Here is a 23,514-nt window from a genome sequence, read left to right on the forward strand (position 1 = left end):
GGCGGTAATTGACTATTTCAAGAATGACCTTAATTCTGATAGTCAGTCAAAGTATCAGCTATCTGACAGAGAACACCATAACAAAAACATTGACTTAGTCAAAACACGCCTCCGCATTTCTGGATTTGAGATTTGAAAATTCAAAAATGTCCTACATAAATGGAACTCACAGCAAATTGCTTTTCACCAAAATATAAGCAGTCAAATTGCGCGAGCTGACAAACAAAATTAACTAGACGAAAAATACAATTTAACAAATGTCTTTGATGATGTACAATTAAAATAATAATGTACAGCGGTAATATAATTTAATAATTCTCTGAATGAAGATCGGTAGTTTGCTGTCATGCATTAATGATATTCTACTTGTTCTGTTCGGAATAAAATTCAACGCTATACTTAAGTGAAAATTGAAAAATTGAACACATTCTACCGTTAGTTCTAGACGGCTACGCAAAATAATAAATTGAAATATTAATTTTTTTCAAATCCTTCAAGGTTTTATTATATTTGTTTCAAAATTCTGCATGAAAAGATTATATCAATTGTCGTGCATATTTGCATATTCAAATTAAAACCTAAATGAATACTTGGATATACACCATGGTCCATGCAGAAGATGAGAAAAGTAAGTTTTAAAATTAAATTTTTACCTGCATACAGTTTTTTTCACGTGCCCTTTAATTACGCACCGTCATTGTTAATCGCTGAAATGAAATATATTATTTTAACCATCGATAAAACGTTTGCTTTTCTCTGATTGGTCCGTTACTTTGTAATGTTTTTATTGGTGATGTGGCAATTAATTTACTGCATAAAATTCACTAATTTACCGTAATCTAAATCTCTTATTAGACATTCACGTTAGCAAGGAAAACAGAACGCGCTCTGTTACTGATAACCCTGGCGTTTGAAGCTAAACTGATTTGCATAATTGAAAAACAACCCCCACTCAGTGTTATGCAACCTAACCCATCTAGATTAAAATTGCAAGCTAAATTTACAGTATATTTTCAACATATTTACAATCGTGTCTCAATGTTAATAATATTACAAAATATTTAAAAATGAATATGCGTACTATGTAATGTGAAAAGTAGAAATATTTTTTTAATTTAAAATTTTTTTCACCAAGTACCAAATATCAACGAGTGAGTGCTGGTGGATGCATTGAAAGATGCCGCCGAAGCGAATGCTTCCCGTGCCCAGTTTGTTTCACCTCTGCTTCCCAATCTGATGAATTGGTTGTAAATTGCATGATAATTTGGATTTATATCACAGTTCCAGTGAAAGTCAACCAAATGACTGACAACGTACATGACTCGACAATTATATGTTGATAGTCTATTGTAATTTAACCATTGTGTAAAATTTACAAGTTCTTCATTTTTTAAGTTCTCGCGCCTTGAACAATGCTCCTATTTTTATATGAAAGAAAATCAAATATGAATATTTATTAAGTTCAAAATGCGAACTTATTTCTACATTTACTGTGAAATTTGCTTGAAGCTCAATTCCATTGCACATACCGTACATATTACGTGCTTATATTTTATCATTTTATACCCATCCATTTTTATTAAAGAAAAGTAACTTAAGTTATAGAAGTGATATTGACTCTGGTGACGTAAAAGCTAATGAAATGCGCCCCATTGTTGTCCTTCTTCGCATAATAGATCCATTTCTTTTTTTTTCCTTTGAATTTCTTTTCAAGTAGTACATCTTAAGCTGAAACAGTTAAATTCATTAACAAAACTTCTATCAGAAAAATATTGAACAACGAACACAGTAAAAGCTGCTGAAAGCAGCAGAAGCGACTCGTACGACAGTGAATGCATATGCATTCATCTATGCTTTTATACTTTTCCTTCAGCAGAAAATCACTCTTTCTGAAAATGATTATGATAAAAGCCACGTACTCTTCATCAGTGAACAGTATGCAAATTTTTACATAGTCTTTTATTCACCATTTTCTCTATTCCTCATTTATAGATTTTATTCTACAGTACCAAATGATGTTTAAGGTTAGATGTGTGACATTTGTTGGACCTGGTTTTGCTACATTAGTGTAGCAAAAATGTATTTGTTATATGTCTGATCTTGTATTGTTTTGTTTATTCCTTTAATTTTTTGATTTAAGAAATTTTATAATTTAGTGGTACTTGCGAATCAACTTTGTCACAGCAAGGTTACGCTTGCAAGAACAGCTGCGCTTCCGGCTGAATACTGAAATATGCTTTCAGCTAACGTCACTGAAATAAGTAAACAAATAGTGGCTTTAGTTAAGTTTGGTTCACAGTGTGCTTTGCTTTCGTCTGTTTTTCCAAAGTGATTTTTTTAATTAATCAAGCTCTGCAATGAAAGACAAGGATGATTTGAACATGGAGTAAGTGCCAGAATAGTAATTTAGTTGTAACACATTCGCCATATTTATATTGTTTGAAATATTATTTTAAAGCATTATGTGATTGTTTCAGTTGTTGGTTTTTGGTCAGTGTCATTGAGTGATTAAAATGTTTCTATGATTTCTCGTTGCCTTAGTCGTCGTTGTCATTGATTTATTTCTGTTATACTATTAGCTCTCAGATGTCTCTTGCAATATGGCAGTTTTGCAGTGCTTGAGGTTTCAGATTGCTTTGTTAGCAATATTTCATCCTATTATGCTTCACAAACGTCAAAAAAATTCTGTCATTCATTTGAAATGCATGTACTTGGCGTTTTCGAAGTCGTGAAGTTGTTTGAATTTCTATCAAGTGCACTTTTCTTTTTATTATTTAGTGGTTTGTTTTGTCAGCATTATTTAAGTTGACGTATTTGGAATTTTGTTTTAAATAAAAATGTTTGAAATCTTGAAATTGTTATTCAGGTTGAATTTTCAAATTTGTCTTTCTTGATATAAATTTTTGAATAATTGGTAATGAATGCAATTTTTATCTGAACAGCTGTTTTCTTTGTTGAACATTGTCCAGTTTTTCAGTGTATTTTTTGCATATAATTTCATTTGATGTGTAAATTTCAGTTCTTCAGTAGTTGGTTTTATTTTAATTCCAATTATATTATTTAAAGAAATAAAAATTGGTTTATAATTAAAATATTTATTTTATAATTGTTTTGTTGATTCAGTGACGTTGTAATTTTGCCTGATGCTAAATTTCTGAATGATGACAAATTTTGAAAAAGCAGTTGCATGAATTTAGGGACTAGTTTTTTCTGTTTGTTAACGGTTTGTCTGGATTTTGCTTGCTTTCATTTTATAATAATAATAATAATAATAATAGTAATAATGCTGCCGATGTTGCAGTTGAACAAACCACGTTAGCAGGCAGATGTTTGACATTACTATAGCATGAATTAGTTCATGAGTGTTTTTAATTGATAGACGGCATGTGAAGTGTGTTCATTTGGCAGATGCATTCTGTTTGAAATTTCAAAATTTTCCTTTCTCTAATTTCAGTTGTACACCCATGCTTTCGAATATTCTCTGCTTTGGTTGTGGTGAAGGTTTCGCATTGAATGAACAAATTGTCAACTGCGAAAAAGAAGTCTGGCATCAACGATGCTTTGTGTAATTTTATTTTATTTTATTTTTAATTTTAAGCAGTCATTGTTATATAAAACAATTGTGCATTGTAGCTGTGCGCAGTGCTTTCGACCATTTCCAGATGGAATATTTTTCGAATTCGAGAGTCGAAAATATTGTGAACATGATTTTCATGTACTTTACGCGCCATATTGTGCCAAGTGTGGTGAGTTTAATTATGTTTTATATGTGATTATTGAAAATATACATTTTAAAATTAATTTAAGGAAATTTCATCGATGGTCGAGTAATAAAAGCAATGAATTGCAACTGGCATCCGCAGTGCTTTCGATGTCACACGTGCAATTTGGAGTTGGCTGACATTGGTTTCTTGAGGAATGCTGGCAGAGCGCTTTGCCGTGAATGCAATTTGAAAGAAAAAGAATCAGGCACTGGAAAATATGTATGTCATAAATGCCGCGGAGTTATAGACGAAGGTCATATAAAGTTTCGTGGAGAAGTTTATCATCCATACCATTTTACATGCAATCGTTGTGGGTGAGTTGTCAGTGAAATTTATGAAATCTTTCTTCGTAGGTTAATTTCAAATTTTCATAAAAATGTTTTCCACTTCATTGTATTTTTAAATATGATTTTGTTTCCTTTTTAGCCTGTTTTTTTGATTATTGTAAAATTTTGCATGAAGATCAATTATTTATTTGAATGTCATTTTATAATATATAGAAAAAATATGTTGTTATCATTGTTTTATTATGGTAAGAATTTATTTTTAGCAACGAATTGACATCAGATGCAAGGGAAGTGAAAGGAAATTTGTATTGTTTGCGATGTCACGACATAATGGGAATCCCAATATGTGGTGCTTGTCGACGACCGATTGAAGATCGAGTTATTACAGCATTAGGAAAGCACTGGCATGTTGAAGTAGTTTCATTTTGTATTTACTAACCGATAACATTGTAAATATTATTATTGAAAAAATTATTTTAGCATTTTGTATGCGCCAAATGTGAAAAGCCATTCCTCGGTTCTAGGCATTATGAAAAACGCGGTTTAGCCTATTGTGAAACTCATTTTCACAAAGTATTTAACTGTTTATATTTGTTTCACTGAGTTCTTTTTTATTTTCTCAATTTCTTTTTTTTTATTTAGTTATTTGGAAATGTCTGCTTCAAATGTGGCCATGTGATTACAGCTGATGCTTTTCAAGCTTTGCGTAAAGCGTGGTGTGTGAAATGCTTTGCTTGCAGTTTATGCGACAAAAAGCTGGATGAGAAGTAAGCAGTATATAATGATTTGTGATATATAAGTAATATATTCATTTTTTAAGGACAAAGTTTTACGAACTTGACATGAAGCCTGTATGTAAAAGATGTTATGATCGTCTTCCGGATGATATGAAAAAACGATTGCGGTTTCACCAGAAAAATCAAAATCAGAAAGAAATTCAATAGAAAGAAGCAATGCTTGCTTTTATGACAATTTTCTATTTAAATTTTGTAGTCGACATTTTTGCAGTTTTCTTTTTGAAGAAGCTACTTGCTCAATTTCTTTGGTGATAGAATTTGCAAATCTTTATTTTAAAATTTAGTTTATGAAACTGAAACTTTTTGTATATTGATAGTTTGTTCCATTTTTTGATGTTTAGCTGTAATTTGAAATTTTTTTATTCAGCAATAAAAGAAATTGATATTCGCAGTGAATTTTCTGAATGTTCTATGCAAATGAGCAAATTTATACGTTTACATTTAGCTCTCAATCTATGTGAATATCAGTTTGATGTTTATATGTGTTGTCATCAGCTAATGTACATGCGTAAATGTCAACTTCATTTGTAAAAGATATTGCTTTTTTGAATTAATTTGAAGCTATGATATGATAAAAACAATCTGCACTTGTTAAGCATTAAATAATTTTTTAACATTATAGTTTTTGTATCTGCTGTATATATATGTATGCATTTTGAGTATATCAAGCATTGCGTCTAACGACTACAGTCATTAGAAATTACTCTTGATTTTCCTTAAATACTGTATTTTTGACTTCCACGAAGAATTATAAGCAGATTGAAAATTTATAATTATTATTTTATTTCAAACTGATTTGTATCATTAATTAATTTACATTACATTTAATTTACGCAAATTTAGCTTCTCAAAATGAGCAGTGAAGAAACTTTGGAAAAAATGGATGTTGAAAAACCGGTTGAAGCACCGAAAAAAATGAAATCAAAAATAAGGAAGAAAAAGAAGAAGCAGCGGTATGAATTCTATTAGGAAAGAACATTTAAAGTTGCTTCGATAATGTACAAAACTTTATTTTTCACTTCTTTGTCCATGTCATTAGTTATTGTTTATTTTGCTCGTACGTATTTATAATCTCTCATCCTCTTATTTCATGATATAACTAATGTGCGATTCATAAATTTATCCAGTGTATTAAACATACTGAGCATTGAAATAATGCTGTGAATACTATTTTGTATATAAAAATAGAAGTAATCCTTATGATTTGTTTCCGTCGAAATTGTCGAATCATTTTAATTTGCGCTTGTTCTGGTTTGAAAATTACTTGCTTTCTGATTTTTATTCTCTTTCAAATGTCCCGTTAAGTACTGCATAAAATATTGTTGTGAAATTTACAATTTCAAAAATTCAGGCTTTACGTCAGAGCAATATTTACTGGATACCGTCGATCCCAGCGCAACCAACGAGAGCATACTGCTCTTTTGAAACTTGAAAATGTGTACAACAATAAAGACGCGAGATTCTACGTTGGAAAGAAGTGTGCATACGTATATAAAGGAAAAAAGTAAGTTATTCTGTATAAGTTAAAATTTTCTTCTTCTTGATGAAACTGTTGAAATTTATTTTAAATGTTTATTTCGCCAAGTATTTGTAAGCTTGCGTGTGTTTTATTTATATTAAAATTGTTATTCAGCAAGAGGAAAATCCCTGGTAGGAAGAAATGGACTAAAGCTCGTGCTATTTGGGGAAAGGTAACCAGACCACACGGTTCTTCCGGCATGGTGCGGGCGAAGTTTAAGAGAAATCTTCCGCCGCAGGCTATGGGGAATCGTATTCGAGTGGTAATTTATCATGAATAGATAAATGAAGGTTCAGCTTTTCTAATGTGGCTGATTTAGATGCTTTATCCGTCGAATATTTGAAAGTTGGAGAATGCTTATGAAATCTTATTGATTGGTACTGAATAAAATTTAAAGAAAAGCTTGCTTGTATTGTCAGGTTGTGCTTTATTTATTAATTTTTTTCCAAGTTGCAATTAGATGGGGAATGAATGCTGTGCCATAGATTGAATTGATGGTGAGTGATATTTGTTTGAATTTATTTAACGGTTGATTTGTGAAGAACAAACGTAATGAAAGTTCGTCATGTCTGTGATTATCATTAAGCACGAAAGTACAATACATGTAGCGTGGGTAAAAAGGCACCGACGCCTGTTGCGCTGGTGCGGTGCTGCGGCAAGCTTGATGTCGGCTTGTTTGAAGCTTAATTTGTTGATCAATACAGTAAATACTCGACTGATTCGGGTCACTTGTTGCTTTTTAATACTGGACGCCGCCGAGTAGGTGGGCGTGGGTTTGGCTACTGTACTGGTGTTGTTGGTTGTATGAGCGTCGGATCGATTCACATTTACAATAGAATATATCCAACGAAAAAGCGACTGACCACCATTCGCTGGCGGTCTCTTTTTAGCCGGTCACGTGACCCGGCGATACCAGCGACACCGCAGTCTTTCTTTGGTTACTGTCAACATGTCTGGTAGTGGTGGATCATCTTGATGTTGTTGTTCATCAAGCGTAGCCAACCTACGTTCGATTGTTGAAAGAAAGGAAGAATCATACACGCTGCGATGGGCGATCAGTTGGAATTAAGCGTCGCCTTCAACACTGGTGTCAGTGGTCAAGAAGATAACCGCCGCTCTCCTTGTAAATCTAACCTTGACGACATTGGTAATATATCAAATGAAGAATATGCAAAGTAAATTATTTTTTTTGTTAATTTTTTATCATATACTTTTATGTGCTGAAATGAATGATGTCAAGCTGAATTTGAATTTAGAACCCCATTCGATAATGACTTCGGCAATTCTACAGGTAATCGAAGAAGACGACGTGGGGTGAGTAATTCTTTTTTCTCTTTTTATATTAAAAAACACACTTTTTCACTGTTCAAATAATTATTTTTGTTTTCCAATAATTGTGGTACATTAAATTTCATTCTTTTCGAAATACAATGCTAATAAGATGCAGAGAACTGATCTTCAGTGGTAAATCATATTGATCGCGATGTTAGAAGAGGTCAAATGATCGGTGGCCATTGTTGTTGTAGATTGTCAAGAATGGAGCACTAGCTTAATCTTTTTTGCCGATGATGTAAATCGCAGATGTACACCAAAATGCTGTTGCATAATCATGTTGATTATTAATCAGAATTTGCCATGGGCTGTTAATCAGTGCCCTAGTATATTGTTAGATTATGCAGTCAGAAATGCACTTACTGCTTATGGTTTATATTCAATAAGTTTCATATTTTTCAATTAACATCGGTTTTATCTTATACAGTACAAAAATACATGAGCCTTGCTTATTATTATTAAATTTTTGATACTTTGATGTTTCACAGCATAGTTGGTGATAGTAACTCTCGTAAACTGTGGTTCGGTGTAAATGTAAAGTTTTTGTCAGAATATTTATGTGATGTTTTAAAATTTTCATTTCATCTTTTTTAATGAAATAATATGATGGTAGTTATGTAGTTGTAATCTGTCATTTGCTTTTCCTCATAGACGCGGTAATGTTAACAAAATGATTGTTTTGTTTGTTTTTTATGCATATCTTTTTAGATAATCCAATTTTTGATATTTAGATTATAGAAAAACGTCGACGGGATAAAATAAATAATTGTTTGGCTGAATTGCGACTTTTAGTGCCGGCTGCCATTGAAAAACAAGGAACGCAAAAGTTAGAAAAGGCAGAAATACTTCAGCTAACAGTTGAATATCTTCGATTACTTCATTCTACGGGTTATTGTTTGTTTGTTTCTGCATAAGCTTTTCATGTAAATTTATTTATTTAGGCGTTGATAGTGCTGTTATGGAAAAACATAGATTCGCTGCCGATTATCACATGATGGGTTTCCGAGAATGCGCGAATGAGGTTGCTCGTTATTTGACATCTGTTGAAACGTTGGATATTCAAGACCCATTAAGAATTCGTTTGATCAATCATTTACAGTGTTATGGAGCTCAGTTGGCAAGCACGAAGAACAGTGAATTTCATAATCATAACAACGGCAGTAATGTTTACAGCAGTAATAATAATAATAATCAGACATCAACTGCATTTCAATGGAGTGCACCACCAATGGCGAATGCTCCTTATGCATCAAATGGTTTCAGTTCAACTGATGTAAATTCACTGAGTAAAGCATATAATAGTTTCACTGTTTTGCCCTCGAGCAACGCTTATCAGTCAATTGGCATTATACCTTCAACTGCCTTTCGGTCAGCAGCTACTGCTTACTCAGGAAAGAGTTGGTCTGCTGAAATTGGTGGCTATTAATTTTTCCAAATTCGAATCTTATCGATTTTAATTCTTTTTTCTGTTGTTGATATTAAGATTAAAATTAATATTTTATAGCTTTACACCTTCGTTTTGTTTTGTTTTGATAATGTAAATTTCACTGAACGTTGATATTTCACATCTTTTAACCAGTTTTGTATAATTCATGGTAGAATTTAAACGGACGCTTTACGCACAGAAAATCTGTCGAAAGCTTACAATTTCACAAACATCATTTTATTTTAATGTATGCAACTTTAAATCACAAATAACTGGATCATAACGAAAGAAACATTTTCGTTTATATAAAAAAAAATCTGCTTCATTGTCAATATTCATACTGTAGTTTCAATAATTCTCAAAAAATACTTTATTATATAGAAACAATTGTTGAAAGCTACGTGAAGTGTTGATAAACATTTATATCATAGTAAAACGACAAAAAACAAATAGGTACGTATTAAAATTGCATAAATACCAAGTGTTGCAGTGATAGGCTTTCGTTGCTAGGACTGAATTTACCATTCATTCATTCATTATATAATTATTCTTCATCAGATTCCATGACAAATTTAGTAATAAGGTTTGGACAAGTTTCTTTGACGTCTTGCTCTGGGAATATCCCCGTTTTTGAAGATCTCAAAAATTTCACAAGGTACATTACTTCACCAGTGAGATCAATTGAATCTGCAGAAACAAAAAGTTGAAATGTTGCATGTCAAAAAGCAAATTATTTCATATGATATTATCGTACCGATAATTTTATCAGGCACATAACCGCGATCGATCAAAGTTTGCAGAGTTTCCTGACCCTTGCGAGGTTTCGCCAGTTTTGAACTCGATTGAGCACTGACTGCACGATCTAGAGTCGTTCTTTTCGATTCGAATTCTGCAATCAAGCTTATACATTTCAGCGATTCCGCCGGTACCCAGTCTTTATCACACAAAGGAAAATCCACGTATTTCACAAGATAATTAACCTTTTTATTGATCACTTTTCTATCAACAACTTCTTCAATCTCGGTATCACTCGGTACAGACGGCCTTCTTGCTGTAAAAGAAAGAAACGTTCTAAAAGAAATTGGTATTTTCAACTTAAAACAACTTCACCATTACCATATCCACGTTCTTGATGCTTACCTTCTGATTCGCTTTTTTTAGGTCGCGGCATCTTTACACAATGCCTGATGCACAGTATAAAATATATTAAAGTACAATTTTTTCTTTGCAACATCAATTAATCAAAACATAATATTTTATGATTCAATAAATACAGTTGTTTTATTAAAGAAATAAATTCAAATAATATTTTATGCTTTTCTTATTCTTATTTTACTGAAGATGCTTATGCTTCCTTGTGTGTCATGCTTACTGTATTATTGGTTATCCAAAATTTTTGGTTTGTTTTGGGATATGAATAAATATGGATCTGTTGTATTTGGAAACGACAGACATAATGCAAAAAATACATCAAGGTTTAGCCCATCTGGAGTCGTCTCGCGAATCAAAAACTGTATCTGAATTGGAAATGTTTTTAAGGCAACAACTGGAATTGGTAAGCGAACGAAGAAAGAGTTAGTTTTGATTTATTATTGAAAAATGTGTGTCTCACACTTTGATTTCTATTGAAGGCTGATAAAAATTGCAAAAGACTTGGTTTAATTGCTTCAAAGCAGCCGGTGAATCGAAGAAGACACGCTCAACAGCTCGTAGATCAGTTGCATTATGATTTAAATCAGGCGAATGTTTGTTTCACAATCGGAAACATTTAAATTGTTTAAATTCTTCACTTATAGATGGCATTTGAAAAAATTATTTTACGATTTCAAGAGTTTAAGCGTTGTGAATTGGAGAGAGAGGAACTGCTGAGTCGTCGGTATAAGGCAAACGAAACGACTTCAATTTATATGGACGATGCTGCACTGGTCTACAATGAGAAATTGCATTCGACAAATCGTTATGTTGACGACATGATTTTGAGTGGGCAGTCTATTTTAGGTGATTGAGTGAATTTCAATGAGCAATGATTAATTAATTAATTATTTATTTAGAAAATTTACAATTTCAAGCTTTTTCGATGAAAAACATTCGAAAACGATTGATCGATTACGGTAATACTCTTGGTTTGTCAAATACAATAATGGGGTTGATCGAGAGACGCACAGACACCGACATGAAGATTTTGTTTGTTGGAATGTTTTTGACGTTAATTTTTATGTATCTTTTTTATCGGTTATGGCTCGGCTGATGATATTTGTTGATTTGCTTTCTTTTATTGATTTTGAAAAATAAATGACGTTATGTTATGGTGTATTAAATTTTGAAGTTTGGTTGAATACCGAAAATAAGTTTCTGTTCACGAACAAGAAATATGTAGGAAAGGAAATATTGTTTTTTAGCTTTTCCAAAAATGGCGGAAAATGGAAGAACAGTTCGGATAAATTTTGGCAAAATGACCATTTCTCCAGAAATGCTGCAAGATTGGTTAAGTGAACTGTACTCGTTCAACAGAAGACGAATGGAAGCTGTAGCTGCCGAAGTGGGGCACAATTTTTCTTACTTTTATAATCAATGAAATTTTTAATTATTATCAATATTTGTTTTTTTTGTTTTTCAAGGGTTTGTATTCTTTTTTAACAAGACAAATGGTGGAATTTTTGTTTGCCGTTTGTGATGAAATGAAGTTGATGCACGAACTTCGCTATACGGCATGCACCATTTTTGACATGTAAGTGGAGCAAAAATTGAATAATTTGATGTGAAAATTTGAAAATAATTTACAAAAAAATAATAATAATTGATTTGTAAAATGTCCAGCTTCATAAGTCGATTAGTGAATTCGTTGTGGTTGTACATCCGAGAAAGATGTGAATCGAAGGAAAAATTGCTCGAAGACTGGCAGTTGATTACGGAAAAGCTCGAGAAAGGCATGATATTGCGAATTATTTCTTGCGTTCAAGTGGCAAGCAAATTGGAATGTGAACCAGAGGTTTTTTTTAAAAGCTATTTCTTTTCTTTATTCAAACAAATTACATGGCTACAATTCAGTTTGTCACAGTGGCAAAGGCGAAACAGTTTTTGAAGAAATTTGGGCTCGTCTACAGTAATGAGCAGATTTTAAAATCAGAATTACGAGTAGCGAAAACTTTGAAATATTTCCTCCAAATTCCTTCACCAATGTATTACACGGAAACGTTGCTTAAAGTGTTGAGTGAGTTTGTCAAATGTGAAAATTTGGGTGCGTTGTTTTTTTCAAAATTCAAATTCCCACTTGTAGATTTGCTCGACCAACGTTTCGAAATTGAACAGTTGCGTGAATGCATTCAAGATTTGTTGGATCTTGTCTGGCTGATGCGCGACGAAATTTACAAATGCATATTATCCTATTCGATGTGTGCTACAAAAATAACTCAGTTACAAAAAAATATTTTTCGTTTTAATTTTAAAAAATTAAAATGTTTTGAATTTTTAGCGCAGATTTACTGTACGTTGAAAATGATTTCATGTATTTAGCCGCAGGCGTGATTGTTACTGCTGTAGCTCTTGTGAAGAATTTGAATGAAGCCAGAAAGGTTTGTGTGAAAACGAAAAGATGTTCTTATTTGTTCGTAATGTTTATTTTTTGATGTTATTAAGACTTCTGAAATACTCAGCGAAATTGTACGAGTAGAAGCCGATGATATTTGCCGCTTTTGTCAAACAATAATCCACTTATTATTTGATAAAAAATATTCCGTTTTATGATGTTATTCTTTTTTTTCTTATTATTTTTTATTTTTTATTATTGTTTTTTTATTTTAAAAAACTGTATTCTAACAGTTGGATACAGTATAACAACTGAGCCTGCGTGTATTTATTACCGCGGCAAAGTTTCGGTGGAGATTGTTCATTTTTAGTTGACGGCTTGGCTCGCGCGACTGCGCAATGTTGTCCATAATAAAGGCGTTAGGCAAGTTTGTTTTTTTTACAATTCTCGGTGGTGCAATTGGATACTTTTTCTGGGAAACTGCCGGGAAAAATGTCGATTTCGGAGATCCGAAATTCAACGTTTGGATACACTGGTTTGTTGTGATCTCGTTCGCCTTGTCTTGTGGTTTAATTCAAATGGTGCGCAGTGTAATTTTGATGACTTTGGTGACAATTTTGAACGTTCACGGTCAAGCGTTTGTCCAGTGCTCTTTGATGGCTCTTGTGGCCGATTCGCCGGGACAAAATTTGATGATGAATTTTCACCGAGCCACCGACTCTCTGCTTTGTAATATTGACGTGGCAAAAAATGTAACTCGTGCCAAGATGAATTTGCTTTTCAAACCGTCCGAGGTGAAGTTTTATGTTTTTATTATTTTCTCGTTTTGGTTTAAAAAAGAAATTCCATTTTTAGAATATTCTTGATGATCTTCTACAAGGTGCCAAAGCGGCCGCTAAAGTTTCACAAGATCTGCCGCTTATGGTTGAAGATCTTGAAGCTGAATTGGGCAAAGATCCGAATAGTGGAGCAGATCGTGAACATGAAGCATATGAGAAAGAAGTGAACGAATGGGAAAGTGCGTATCTGTTGAAAAAGGGTGAACTGCCGTCGAAAATTGAAGCAATGTTTGAACGCCGAGTGAGTGAACGAAGATTACGCGAACTGAGCTACAGGAAAAAAGCTTTGAGAAATTTCATCCGTCGTGCTACTCACGCTTGTGAGGATATCATCAACAGCGCCATTCGTGAATGCAAACTCTGGTCTTTGGAGCATTACAACAAATGTTGGGCTGAAAATTGGTTAAATCCGTTTTGTAAAATTTATCAAGTAATAATCAGCATTATCAATTTAACTTTTTTTTTGAAATTTCAATTTATTTTTCAGGGTGATGAATTGTGCAATATGTTGAATATGATCAATTACCGCGGTGAACAGTGTGAAAGTAACAATTCGGGCATTTCTGAATATGCCAATACGTACGGTTCGCAGTTGGCCGCGGCTGAAGATTATACGGAAAAATTGAGCGATGATTTCAAGCTGAATATTCAATTTAAAGTGGATTTGCCACTTCGAAGACCTGATCTCGTCACTGTTCAACAAATGGCGGCTATAATTAAGCAGTCGGTTTCTGGTGAATTTAATAGATTGGATGATTTTATTTTCATTATTCATTCAATTCATTCTTTCTTGTTTAGGAATTGTCAGTTTTGTGAAATATTTCAGCATTGTCATGAAAGCGGTTAGCTTTTTTCTAGCTTTAACTACGCTGAGAGTGAATTTGAGCTGGTTTCAAAGTTACATGAAAGATGTAACTCATTCGAATTGTTATTTGACAAAATATTGGCTAGACATTGAAAATCGTCGCAAGGAAGAGAATCGTAAACATTTGATACCACTTCGACCTTTCGAACAGGGTCGTATTAATAATTTGTTCAGTCCGAGCCCAACGCCAGAAGAACGAAAACAACTCGTCAGAGGAGTTTCAACGGTATGCAGATAGTTAAGTGAAATGAGTTTGTATGTGTGTATGTAAATTTCTTTTTTTTCTGCGACTTTAGTTGTTTCACTTGTTCTGGTCGATATTTTCTTTGATAATTGTTGATGATCAATTTTATCACTTGTTGAACATGGTGAAAGATTATTCTGGCATTGAGGTGAATCAAACCGGTAAACATGACATCATCATCACTTTGGAAGGAACTGGAGAAGTGGCTAGGATGATTGGATCGGTTATTGAAGATTTGAATCAAACGCTCAAACTTGATCAAGTTATCACCAACGAACATTGTATCGTTCACCCGACGAAAATTGATTATGTATTTGAAAAAACAAATTTTTTTTTCATTTTGCTTATAATATTTGCTTATTTAAATTTGGATTTCAGGAATCTGTGGAAAGAATATGGCTTGTTTTTGCACTGCTGTGCTTCCAGTTAACTGCTGGAGTGTATCTTGTACGCTTGAGACTTCTGATCACCAACCTGATGTATCCAGAGCGAGAGAGGGTGCGAGCAGTGTGGCTTTACAATGACATGTTGCGCACCAGGGCGATGCATTTTCGAAAACGAAAAGTTGAAATTAACAAAATGGCCATGGATGACGAATTTCCAAAGCCGGCGTCCAGTTTATGGTCCGACGTGTTCGTCTGCATCTACTGCGGTGAGAAGGGAAAGTACGATTTCAACACTTGCGAAAAGCACAGTCAGAATGTCGACCATTGCAAACAGTGCTGGGAAGAGGAACTGGCCGAACGATGCATCGCTTGTTTGTTGCAGAGGGAAAATATTGTGGGCAAAGATGGACGAATCAAGGAACAATATCGGGATCTGTCGGTGGCTGAAGCTAGCACTTACACTGATCGAAGATGAAACATCCCGAAAGCATCTCGAAAACATCATATATTTTCATAAATGATTATGCGAACGGCAAAAAGCAACCACTATGCTGAAAATACTATTTAAGTAAATTGTGTACAAAAAACGATACAGTGCAGTGGAAGTAGTTAGACATTTCATTGAATACAAAATCAAACAATAGTAAAACATGCTTTTTAAAAGGAAAAGAAACAACCATGATTACGAAAAAAATTTTACAACTGAAAATTATAATTACAGTATCCTAGTATATAACGTTTGAATCTTTATACGGTAGTTTTTAGAATCAATTGCAAAGTTAATTTTAAATGTATGCTACATTTTAAAATAAAAACATAAAACTTTTACGCTTTATTTTAATGATTTTTAATTAATTTTTGTAAAAATTAATATTTTACATATTGTAAAGTTTTGCTCTTTTAATAATTTTTTTAAGAATGATTGGAAAGTCATCAAATTTTGTGATGAAACGTCTTTCTGAAGAATTGCAATGTCCCACTAGTTCAGTGATGGGAAGACTGGCAAGTGTTATGTATCTCAGAAAATTTAAAGAAATTTCAAGCAACGTGATCAATATATTGAATCCAAGTGCCGATGATCGAATCTTGGAAGTCGGTTTTGGGTTAGGTTATGGTCTGTTCGAAGCTTTCAAAAAGGTAGAGCGTGGAAATGGAGTGGTCTTTGGCTCGGAAAGGTTACTATTGCAAGGAATGAGCTCGTAGTTGGTGAATGTACATTTTAATGCTGTACTTCAGATCGCAATATATGGTGAAGAGAGCGCGGAAGATTTTTGCTTTGGAAATTCACTACGGCAGGTTGGAAGTCGATTTGTCTTTGGCTTCACATCTGCCTTATTTGAACAATTCGATTGATTGCATTTTTCACAACGACTGCTTTTATTATTGGCCCAGTGTGAAAAATGCTTTACTTGAACTGAAACGTGTTTTGAGACCAGGCGGTCGTATGCTCACTTCCATGTCCATTGAACGCGTCAAAGAATGGAGCAGCCGAGGGCTTTTGCAGCCGTCTTATTGCATTGATCCTTTGGATTATATTCTGCATTTAGAGAATACCGGATTTGTTGATATTAAATTTGAATATCATTCGTCGGCCGGTGTACAATTTCAAACAGTTATTGCCTTGAAACCACCAGTTGAAGAAGATAGAGGCGTGAATTTGGATGTTGAAAAGAAAAATTTTCAGCAAGAAATTTTGGAATTTGAAAAACTTCGACGTGCCATTAGAAAATCGCACAATATTTGATTACATAGTTGCTTTTCAATTTCCAGGTGAGTGAATTTTTATTCTTGTATTGCTACAAGTCATTGATATTTTGTACAGTCAAAGTGATTTCGATGACTTGTTTCATTGTAAAACTTTGTTATTAATATGAGAAAAAAACATTTTTAAACTAATATAACTTAATGGAAATGCTGAATGTTTTTTTTAAATAACTGCAAATGAATATTTATTTTTTATTTCTTTTAAATCAAATTTGTATTACTGTAGTAGAGAAGTGTTGTTTTAACGTGCATTCACTTTTGTATCTGGCGAAAGAAAATTTGCCGGAAAAGTGGTGCATAAAATAAAAATGAAAATATACCGACAAATCAGAGTCTGATTTGTTAACGATTTTCGCACAGTTAAAATTTTTTATTTCAAATAATTAAATGCATTTTATTTTATGATCAACATATTTTAAGGTTGTCGAAAATTGTTGGCCAGAGTGGAAAACGGCAATAAATTTGAAGTCGCTTTAAGCGCAGTCTGTTGGTTGTTTTTGCTTTATTATCTGTTCATGATGATGATGTGTTGTATTTTTCGTTTTCCTGTATTGTTGTTGAAATTTATCATAACTGCTGGAAGACGTGCTCAATTTAAAGAAAAAAAATTAAATTCTAGAATAAATCCAAAAGCTTTTGCAATTTTACAACTGCGAAGCTTATAAACAAGCAACATATTTTTTCATTTTTTTTGTTGTTACTGCCTTTATTGTAAACATTTTACAGTCGTCTGTCGTGATGAGCCTGTTGCATCGAGGAATATCGTATTTTGTCACTGCGCCAATTTATTATGCTAATTCTGGTATGATAATAAGAATGATTTTAGATGATTAAAATTTGAAGTGCACATTTTCAGGTCCCCATCTTGGACACTTGTATTCGTCTTTGATTGCAGACGCAGCGCACCGTTGGTTTAAATTGAAAAATCCGCATCAATTAACTCTATTCAGCAGTGGAACTGACGAACATGGATCCAAAGTTGTCCACAATATTCAGTATTGTTGTTGTTGTTTATTTGAATTAAATTTTCCAGGTTGAAAATGCTGCATTGAAAGCTGAAAAAAATGTCGACGTTTATTGTTCTGAAATAAGTTCAGCATACAGAGTATTCGAGTTTTGTTGTTATAATTGTGAAAATGTTTAATTTCAAATTCAATTGTTCAAGGAATTGTTTTCCAAATTTGGTATTGAAACAACAGACTTCATTCGTACTGTAGAAGCGCGTCATCACCAATCAGTGCAACAATTTTGGGTATGAATTATTGTTAATTTTTTTTGTAATAAAATCACTTGAAATCTGTGACAATAATAAATTTAGGAAGTTTTACGAAAGAACAATTTCATCTACAAAGGAAAATACAGTGGTTGGTATTGTTCTGCGGACGAATGTTTTTACAATGAATCCGACTTGTGCGACGATGAAACTAAAGTAATTGAAGTTTGAACGGAAAAAAATATGCAAATATTTTTCTCAATAATAGTCGTGTAAAACAACAACCGCCGGGCATACGGTTGAATGGGTAGTGGAAGAGAATTATTTGTTTAAGTTGAGCGAATTTTTACCTGAAATACAACATTGGCTACAGACATCCGGTATGAGTGATGGTTGATTGGTTGGTTATTGTCGTTGTTGTTGTTGTTCATTCAGATGTGGTACAGCCTGCACAATATTTGCCATTCGTGATTAATCAGTTGAAGCAGTTGAGTGATGTGTCGATTTCTCGGGATCGTCAACGTCTTTCTTGGGGTATTCCAGTGCCGGACGATTGCTCGCAAACAATATACGTCTGGTTCGACGCTTTGGTCAATTATCTTACCGTTGCTGGATATCCAGGACAACTTTGCCGTTGGCCACCCGACTGTCACATCATAGGCAAAGATATATTGAAGTGAATTGATTTTTTAATTTTAATTTTTAATTAAAATTGCATGTTTGTAAGATTTCACGCGATACTGTGGCCGGCTATGTTGCTTGCCGCCAATTTTCCACTGCCAAAGCAAATATTTTGTCACGGACACTGGTTGTCCGATGGAGTGAAGGTAATTTTCTTGCGTGTTTGCTTTTTCCAGCTTGTTGAATTGGTTAAACTGTAAAATTTCAGATGTCGAAAAGCTTGGGAAATGTGGTCGATCCTACACTCGAGGCTCAAAAACTTACCTGCGAAGGTTTGCGGTATTTTCTTCTTCGTCAAGGGGTCCCAACCAGTGATGGAAGTAGAAAACTGTATTTCTTGATTAACATTTTTTTAAATTTTATTCATCAGTTTTCAAAAATTGCTTCCAGATTATAGCACACCACTGGCTATCAGTGTGCTGAACGACGAACTGGCTAACAGTATAGGCAATTTGATCAATCGAACCACAAGCAGTAGGGTTCTTCGAGGTGACTGTTTCACAGACTTCGACGAAAGCGTAATCAACGGACCATCAATACGGCAGGGTCCTGATTTGATGACTGATTTGGACAATCTACCAAGTAATATATTGAAAAAAAACAATTTTTTAAAATAATCACATGAATGTTGTTTGTACCCGGCAGGTATTGTTGGCCAGCAATATGATAAGATGCAATTTTCCAACGGCATCAACAGTATCGTGACGGTCGTGAAAAAAGCCAACGCTTTTGTGCAACACTTCTCGCCTTGGCATTTGGCGAAGGACAAGAATGCTAATTCGTTGCTGGATACTGTACTTCATTTGGCTCACCAGACGTTGCGCACTTGTGGAATATTGTTGAAGCCGGTTGTGCCGAACATTGCCGACGAAATGTTGAATCGACTGTCCGTATCTTCAGACGAGAGCAACTATTCAGATTGTGCCAAAGCTGCCAGCAAATCCAGGTATTTTTCAGGAAAGCCCCTCAACCACCAAAAGGATCTCATCTTATTTCCAAGAATTTCTCGTCAATAGTTTGTTCTTTGTTCATTTATTTGTTTGTTTCTACAATTCTTGTCAATTTGGTTTAATCTTAATTGCTTATTTAACTTGTTGTTGTTGTTGTTGCTTTATTTTAATAATTAATAATTTAATTTGAAATGTATTGATTGCTAAAAATAAATAAACAGGATTTTTGGAAAATTGCCAGTTGAGCATCAAGCAAGAGATGATACAGGATGCTTTTCATAGCTGTTCCGCTAGCTGTATGGAGTTGATTGGTGGTGAACTGGTCAAATGCGAGCGCGCAACCTGTTTGAAGCGAAAAATTATTGAAAAGCACTACGCTTTTTCTCCTCTCTGTCAACTTTCATTAGCTTGTGCTTGAAGCTGAAAATTACCAGACAGTACCATTTTCAAATTTTACCATTTGCATTATTTTTTCTTTGTCTACGAGAAGACAATTTTTCACAATGTTAATCGTTGATAAGATAGCTTTGTTGTTGTTGTTGTTGTCTTGGTTTCAGTTTACCGTTCAAATGCAATTGATACTCGTACAAACGGTGAAGAGGAATAATTTTGTAAAAATATCTTTCATATTTTTATTCATTTAAATATTTCAGATTTGGAGACATGGTCATCGTACGCCGATTTATTTGATTCCAAGTGATATTGAAAACAATGCCAGCACTTGGGATATTGGTCTTGGCGAATTGACAAAGGTACTCAAACAATTGTTCTCTTGTATTGTTGTTGTTTTTCCTGTGCATATTCAAATTAAATTAAAAGATCCATTTTGTGTTTTTGCTTCTAGCTTGGAATGAGACAGTGTTACGAACTTGGTCAGATGTTGGGCAAACGTTACATCGAACAATATCCGTTGTTCAAATCTTCAATTTTGAACGAGGTCTGCAATTTTACCTTTTATTATTTATTAATGCTGCATTTTCAGCTGTATTTGATTGATCTTGTTTTTTCATTATGCAGATTTACATACGAAGTTCAGATACTAATCGAACGTTGATGAGCGCCGCTTCGGTTATGGCTGGCTTTGTTGCCAGTGACAGTTATGGTAATTATGGCAATTACACTTTACCGAATTTTGTCAGATCGCCTGCCGGCTGGAATCCTCTACCAATACATACCGTAGACTACGGTACAGATAATGTACGTACGTGTGTGATGATTTTTCCATTCTCTCTCTCTCACTTTCTTTCTCGCTTATTTTGTTGTCGCTTTTCTTTTTTTTAGCTGCTTAATATGCGGTATCATTGGAACAAAACTGCAAATCTGTTTAGGAAGAATTTTATCGAATACGACCGATTTATAAAACAAAATCCTGACAACGGTGCCAAATTAGCATACGTTGCCAATAAATCAGGTTTCAATAATACTTTGGTTAAAAACATGTGGATACTCGCTGATGTTGTGAAAATAGAAGTAAGCAATTTCAAAGAAATCCTAACGCATCTTTTTTTCCTTCTTCTCCTACTGTAGAAAGAGGGAAGTCCTGAAGATTGGCATTCTGATCAACACAAGCTGCCGGATTGGGTTACCGATGAAATCTACGATTGGATACAACATACATTCAAGCATTGGTGCAAATTAGTTTATCAGCCAGATTTGTTGATTCAGATCACTGCAGGTTGATGTATTTTTTCTCTTTTATGTTTGTTTTTAAATTATATTGAAATTTATTTCAAATCAGGCGATTTGATTTTTGAAATTGTCGATCGAATTCATCAAAAACAGTTGTCCATAAAACAAAGTCAAAATACAAATTCGTGGATAGAACGGATCAAATTTTATTCCTACTCTGGGGTACATATTATTATTATTATTATTATTATTATTATTATTGCTGTTGTTTTTGTTATTTTTATTTCTAGCTAATTGTTTTTTTTTCAGCATGACATCAATCTGTTGTTCCTTTTGTACATACTCGGACAGTACGACAATGCAGCCACAGTCGAATACGAAGGCTACGCCAGTTGTATTGTTTTCGAAGCATGGTTTACGGAAGAAAATGAAATTGAAATAAAAGTCAGTTCATTTATTTGCAAGTTACGATGAATGTATGTACTTGATTTTTTGTTACTGTATGTTTGAAGGTGTTTTTACGTCGAGGACCGAATTCAACTGAATTTCAGCCAATCCAAGTCGTCGGCTGTCCGCCAATTCCTAGCGGATGCCCATTGGCTACGTTTGAAAATCGAACTAGAAAATTCTTTCCCAAACCCAACAAAGTTGACGTCCACTGTTGCTCTTCTGCGAGTAGTTTTTCAATTTTTGACAGTTTGTTTTAAATAAATGTTTATTTCAATTTTCTATTCCTAAAAATAAATTTAAAAATTACATTTTTAGATTTTTCGTCGATACGATCGGTTTTTCTTTTGTTTATCATTTTTTGCTCGTTGTTCAACGCTACCGTCCACTTGTGATTTTCATGTTAATTTTTTGCGGTAAAAGTTTATTTGTTTGTGATTTGAATTTAATTTTTTTTATTTCTGAATTCTGTGTGATGTAATGAATTCGTGTAAATTTTTTTTATTGTGAAAAAGTAAATCATTTTTATTCACTACATAAATATGATGTCACACGTCTTTTTCTGAATATGAACAAATGGGAAAGTTTATTGGTATTTAGAAGTAGAAACCAATTGTAAATGGTTTGAAATTTTCATTTCTCTTCTGATAGATTGATTTGAATGAAGCAGTGATTGTTGTATACATGAATTTATGTATATAGTGTTAACCCAATAGACCAAGTAGAGGCAGTACACCTCGCCTTCCAATGGCTCTTCCTCTACGACCGATGCTCATGCCAACACGTTTTCCTGCTCGAAAAGCTTGCCTTTCTCTCACTAGAATAGATTATCAATGTAATGATATATTTTGATTTTTTTAATAGTAATTATTTGTAGTGTTGACGCTGAAAGACAAAAAACTTTGTGCTTTATTTATGGGTGATCATTTTCATTACCTCTGGACATCCGTTGCATTTGACGTAAGTCGTTCATGACACCTGAAACAAGTATGAAAATATAATTTTACGTAATGTTCATCAGCATGTTCTACTTATTATTTTCTTTATACTATGTATATGTTTGTGTGTGTGTGTGTGTGGCATAATGGATATAACGAACTAGAGATAATAAATGAAACACACAATCCATTGGTACGGTGGTAAGATTTTTGTTTTTATTGAAAGCTAATTATTATTATTATTATGTATCAGTTTTAACCACTTTGCTGAACTAGCTTGAGATAGATAGTATGGAAAATTTATTGAAATTTACTTACCTATTGAATCAGCAGAATAAAACAATGTGACACATACGGTTAGCAGAAGTAGCAGAGAAGTCCAGAAAAGTTTCATCTTGACAAGCGAAGCCGAAATAACTTGGAAATTGCATGCAAAGAGCATTTTAATAGTAAATTCATCTGCTCTCGCCCACGCCGTGCAAACTGGGCACAATCAATTATTACAAATGGGAAACTTGTTTTCCCATTTCTTTCTTCATCACATCCACTTCATTAATTTATATGTGTTAATTTTTGCCTTTGCTTATTTCCTCGTGTTGGTTTGTTTTGGAAAATTTGGAACCATCTTTTTTCGATGAGAATTTGATGCACTTTGTTCGCTTGAATGAAATGATGACTTTCGACATTTTATGAATTGAATATTTTATCAACCGACGGTAAATATAAATGTACAAATTAATGTTGTTCGTCACACGTTGATGAAACTGGTAAAAGACGTAAAGATGTCAGCGAAAATTGGGCAAACTCTTGATAAAACACTTTGATGAACTAATTTTTCAAACCTGAACAAAGAGGAAACGAAATTAGCTTCAAAAAACAGTCACATTGAAAGTGGCATTTGATATTA

General features: G+C 33.5%; 8 protein-coding genes across 8 annotated transcripts; 5 read left to right on the top strand and 3 right to left on the bottom strand.

Annotated features, from left to right (window-relative positions):
• Nucleotides 1–692: 692 nt before the first annotated feature.
• On the bottom strand, nt 693–698 carry Tsp_06868 (hypothetical protein; the record flags this gene model as incomplete). The annotated part of the gene is made up of 1 exon (XM_003380668.1): nt 693–698. A coding segment is annotated over exon 1 (6 nt), but the record flags the coding sequence as incomplete, so codon positions are not given.
• A 429-nt stretch (nt 699–1,127) lies between these two features.
• Nucleotides 1,128–1,574, bottom strand: Tsp_06869 (hypothetical protein). Its single transcript, XM_003380669.1, has 2 exons — nt 1,530–1,574; nt 1,128–1,418 (listed from the first exon to the last, which is right to left on the bottom strand). Exons 1-2 carry the CDS (start codon nt 1,572–1,574, stop codon nt 1,128–1,130), a joined length of 336 nt encoding a protein of 111 aa, XP_003380717.1.
• Nucleotides 1,575–2,701: 1,127 nt separating this feature from the next.
• Nucleotides 2,702–7,327, top strand: Tsp_06870 (LIM domain-containing protein unc-97). Its single transcript, XM_003380670.1, has 16 exons — nt 2,702–2,733; nt 3,279–3,314; nt 3,455–3,563; nt 3,599–3,746; nt 3,808–4,078; nt 4,315–4,465; nt 4,532–4,624; nt 4,694–4,818; nt 4,872–4,955; nt 5,045–5,096; nt 5,692–5,801; nt 6,200–6,352; nt 6,482–6,629; nt 6,910–6,925; nt 6,954–7,041; nt 7,072–7,327. The coding sequence occupies exons 1-16, from the start codon at nt 2,702–2,704 to the stop codon at nt 7,325–7,327; spliced, it is 1,872 nt and encodes a 623-aa protein (XP_003380718.1).
• An 87-nt stretch (nt 7,328–7,414) lies between these two features.
• Tsp_06871 (hairy/enhancer-of-split related with YRPW motif protein) lies at nt 7,415–9,232 on the top strand. Its single transcript, XM_003380671.1, has 6 exons — nt 7,415–7,542; nt 7,624–7,681; nt 7,995–8,070; nt 8,438–8,587; nt 8,641–9,096; nt 9,204–9,232. The coding sequence occupies exons 1-6, from the start codon at nt 7,415–7,417 to the stop codon at nt 9,230–9,232; spliced, it is 897 nt and encodes a 298-aa protein (XP_003380719.1).
• Nucleotides 9,233–9,669: 437 nt separating this feature from the next.
• On the bottom strand, nt 9,670–10,296 carry Tsp_06872 (chromobox protein). The gene is made up of 3 exons (XM_003380672.1): nt 10,266–10,296; nt 9,880–10,176; nt 9,670–9,812 (listed from the first exon to the last, which is right to left on the bottom strand). The coding sequence occupies exons 1-3, from the start codon at nt 10,294–10,296 to the stop codon at nt 9,670–9,672; spliced, it is 471 nt and encodes a 156-aa protein (XP_003380720.1).
• A 625-nt stretch (nt 10,297–10,921) lies between these two features.
• On the top strand, nt 10,922–15,460 carry Tsp_06873 (conserved hypothetical protein). The gene is made up of 12 exons (XM_003380673.1): nt 10,922–11,123; nt 11,525–11,664; nt 11,744–11,853; nt 11,943–12,114; nt 12,174–12,336; nt 12,639–12,697; nt 13,068–13,445; nt 13,507–13,920; nt 13,978–14,224; nt 14,289–14,581; nt 14,652–14,909; nt 14,978–15,460. Exons 1-12 carry the CDS (start codon nt 10,922–10,924, stop codon nt 15,458–15,460), a joined length of 2,919 nt encoding a protein of 972 aa, XP_003380721.1.
• Nucleotides 15,461–15,903: 443 nt separating this feature from the next.
• Tsp_06874 (MitM-related protein) lies at nt 15,904–16,729 on the top strand. Its single transcript, XM_003380674.1, has 2 exons — nt 15,904–16,160; nt 16,222–16,729. Exons 1-2 carry the CDS (start codon nt 15,904–15,906, stop codon nt 16,727–16,729), a joined length of 765 nt encoding a protein of 254 aa, XP_003380722.1.
• Nucleotides 16,730–17,487: 758 nt separating this feature from the next.
• Tsp_06875 (tRNA synthetase class I family protein) lies at nt 17,488–22,644 on the top strand. The gene is given in 24 exon segments (XM_003380675.1): nt 17,488–17,551; nt 17,606–17,727; nt 17,783–17,821; nt 17,915–18,001; nt 18,068–18,178; nt 18,231–18,354; nt 18,398–18,638; nt 18,690–18,789; nt 18,852–18,922; nt 19,014–19,225; nt 19,289–19,589; nt 19,601–19,658; nt 19,835–19,915; nt 20,247–20,345; nt 20,438–20,530; nt 20,611–20,790; nt 20,875–21,063; nt 21,121–21,268; nt 21,332–21,444; nt 21,532–21,666; nt 21,735–21,869; nt 21,988–22,085; nt 22,386–22,453; nt 22,547–22,644. The coding sequence occupies 24 exon segments, from the start codon at nt 17,488–17,490 to the stop codon at nt 22,642–22,644; spliced, it is 2,967 nt and encodes a 988-aa protein (XP_003380723.1).
• Nucleotides 22,645–23,514: the final 870 nt, after the last annotated feature.

The sequence above is a fragment of the Trichinella spiralis genome (assembly GCF_000181795.1).
Source record: "Trichinella spiralis strain ISS 195 chromosome Unknown Scfld2, whole genome shotgun sequence".
NCBI classification, from domain to species: domain Eukaryota; kingdom Metazoa; phylum Nematoda; class Enoplea; order Trichinellida; family Trichinellidae; genus Trichinella; species Trichinella spiralis.

Excerpts from the sequence above, each read along its gene's own strand:
- Tsp_06874 (XM_003380674.1), top strand. The coding sequence starts at position 15,904 with ATGATTGGAAAGTCATCAAATTTTGTGATGAAACGTCTTTCTGAAGAA. Across the intron at positions 16,161-16,221 it reads GTGGTCTTTGGCTCGGAAAG|ATCGCAATATATGGTGAAGA; the intron begins GTTACTATTGCA and ends GCTGTACTTCAG.
- Tsp_06871 (XM_003380671.1), top strand. The coding sequence starts at position 7,415 with ATGGGCGATCAGTTGGAATTAAGCGTCGCCTTCAACACTGGTGTCAGT. Across the intron at positions 8,071-8,437 it reads AAATGCACTTACTGCTTATG|AAAAACGTCGACGGGATAAA; the intron begins GTTTATATTCAA and ends TTTAGATTATAG. Across the intron at positions 8,588-8,640 it reads TCGATTACTTCATTCTACGG|GCGTTGATAGTGCTGTTATG; the intron begins GTTATTGTTTGT and ends TTATTTATTTAG.
- Tsp_06869 (XM_003380669.1), bottom strand. The coding sequence starts at position 1,574 with ATGGATGGGTATAAAATGATAAAATATAAGCACGTAATATGTACG. Across the intron at positions 1,419-1,529 it reads ATAAGCACGTAATATGTACG|GAGCATTGTTCAAGGCGCGA; the intron begins GTATGTGCAATG and ends ATATAAAAATAG.
- Tsp_06870 (XM_003380670.1), top strand. The coding sequence starts at position 2,702 with ATGCATGTACTTGGCGTTTTCGAAGTCGTGAA. Across the intron at positions 4,625-4,693 it reads GTGAAACTCATTTTCACAAA|TTATTTGGAAATGTCTGCTT; the intron begins GTATTTAACTGT and ends TTTTTTATTTAG. Across the intron at positions 7,042-7,071 it reads GGCAAGCTTGATGTCGGCTT|TAAATACTCGACTGATTCGG; the intron begins GTTTGAAGCTTA and ends TGATCAATACAG.
- Tsp_06872 (XM_003380672.1), bottom strand. The coding sequence starts at position 10,296 with ATGCCGCGACCTAAAAAAAGCGAATCAGAAG. Across the intron at positions 10,177-10,265 it reads TAAAAAAAGCGAATCAGAAG|CAAGAAGGCCGTCTGTACCG; the intron begins GTAAGCATCAAG and ends TTTCTTTTACAG. Across the intron at positions 9,813-9,879 it reads TGTGCCTGATAAAATTATCG|ATTCAATTGATCTCACTGGT; the intron begins GTACGATAATAT and ends TTGTTTCTGCAG.
- Tsp_06873 (XM_003380673.1), top strand. The coding sequence starts at position 10,922 with ATGGCATTTGAAAAAATTATTTTACGATTTCAAGAGTTTAAGCGTTGT. Across the intron at positions 11,854-11,942 it reads GCATGCACCATTTTTGACAT|CTTCATAAGTCGATTAGTGA; the intron begins GTAAGTGGAGCA and ends TAAAATGTCCAG. Across the intron at positions 13,921-13,977 it reads CGTTTTGTAAAATTTATCAA|GGTGATGAATTGTGCAATAT; the intron begins GTAATAATCAGC and ends TTTATTTTTCAG.
- Tsp_06875 (XM_003380675.1), top strand. The coding sequence starts at position 17,488 with ATGAGCCTGTTGCATCGAGGAATATCGTATTTTGTCACTGCGCCAATT. Across the intron at positions 18,002-18,067 it reads AATCAGTGCAACAATTTTGG|GAAGTTTTACGAAAGAACAA; the intron begins GTATGAATTATT and ends TAATAAATTTAG. Across the intron at positions 22,086-22,385 it reads TTTCATGTTAATTTTTTGCG|ACCAAGTAGAGGCAGTACAC; the intron begins GTAAAAGTTTAT and ends TTAACCCAATAG.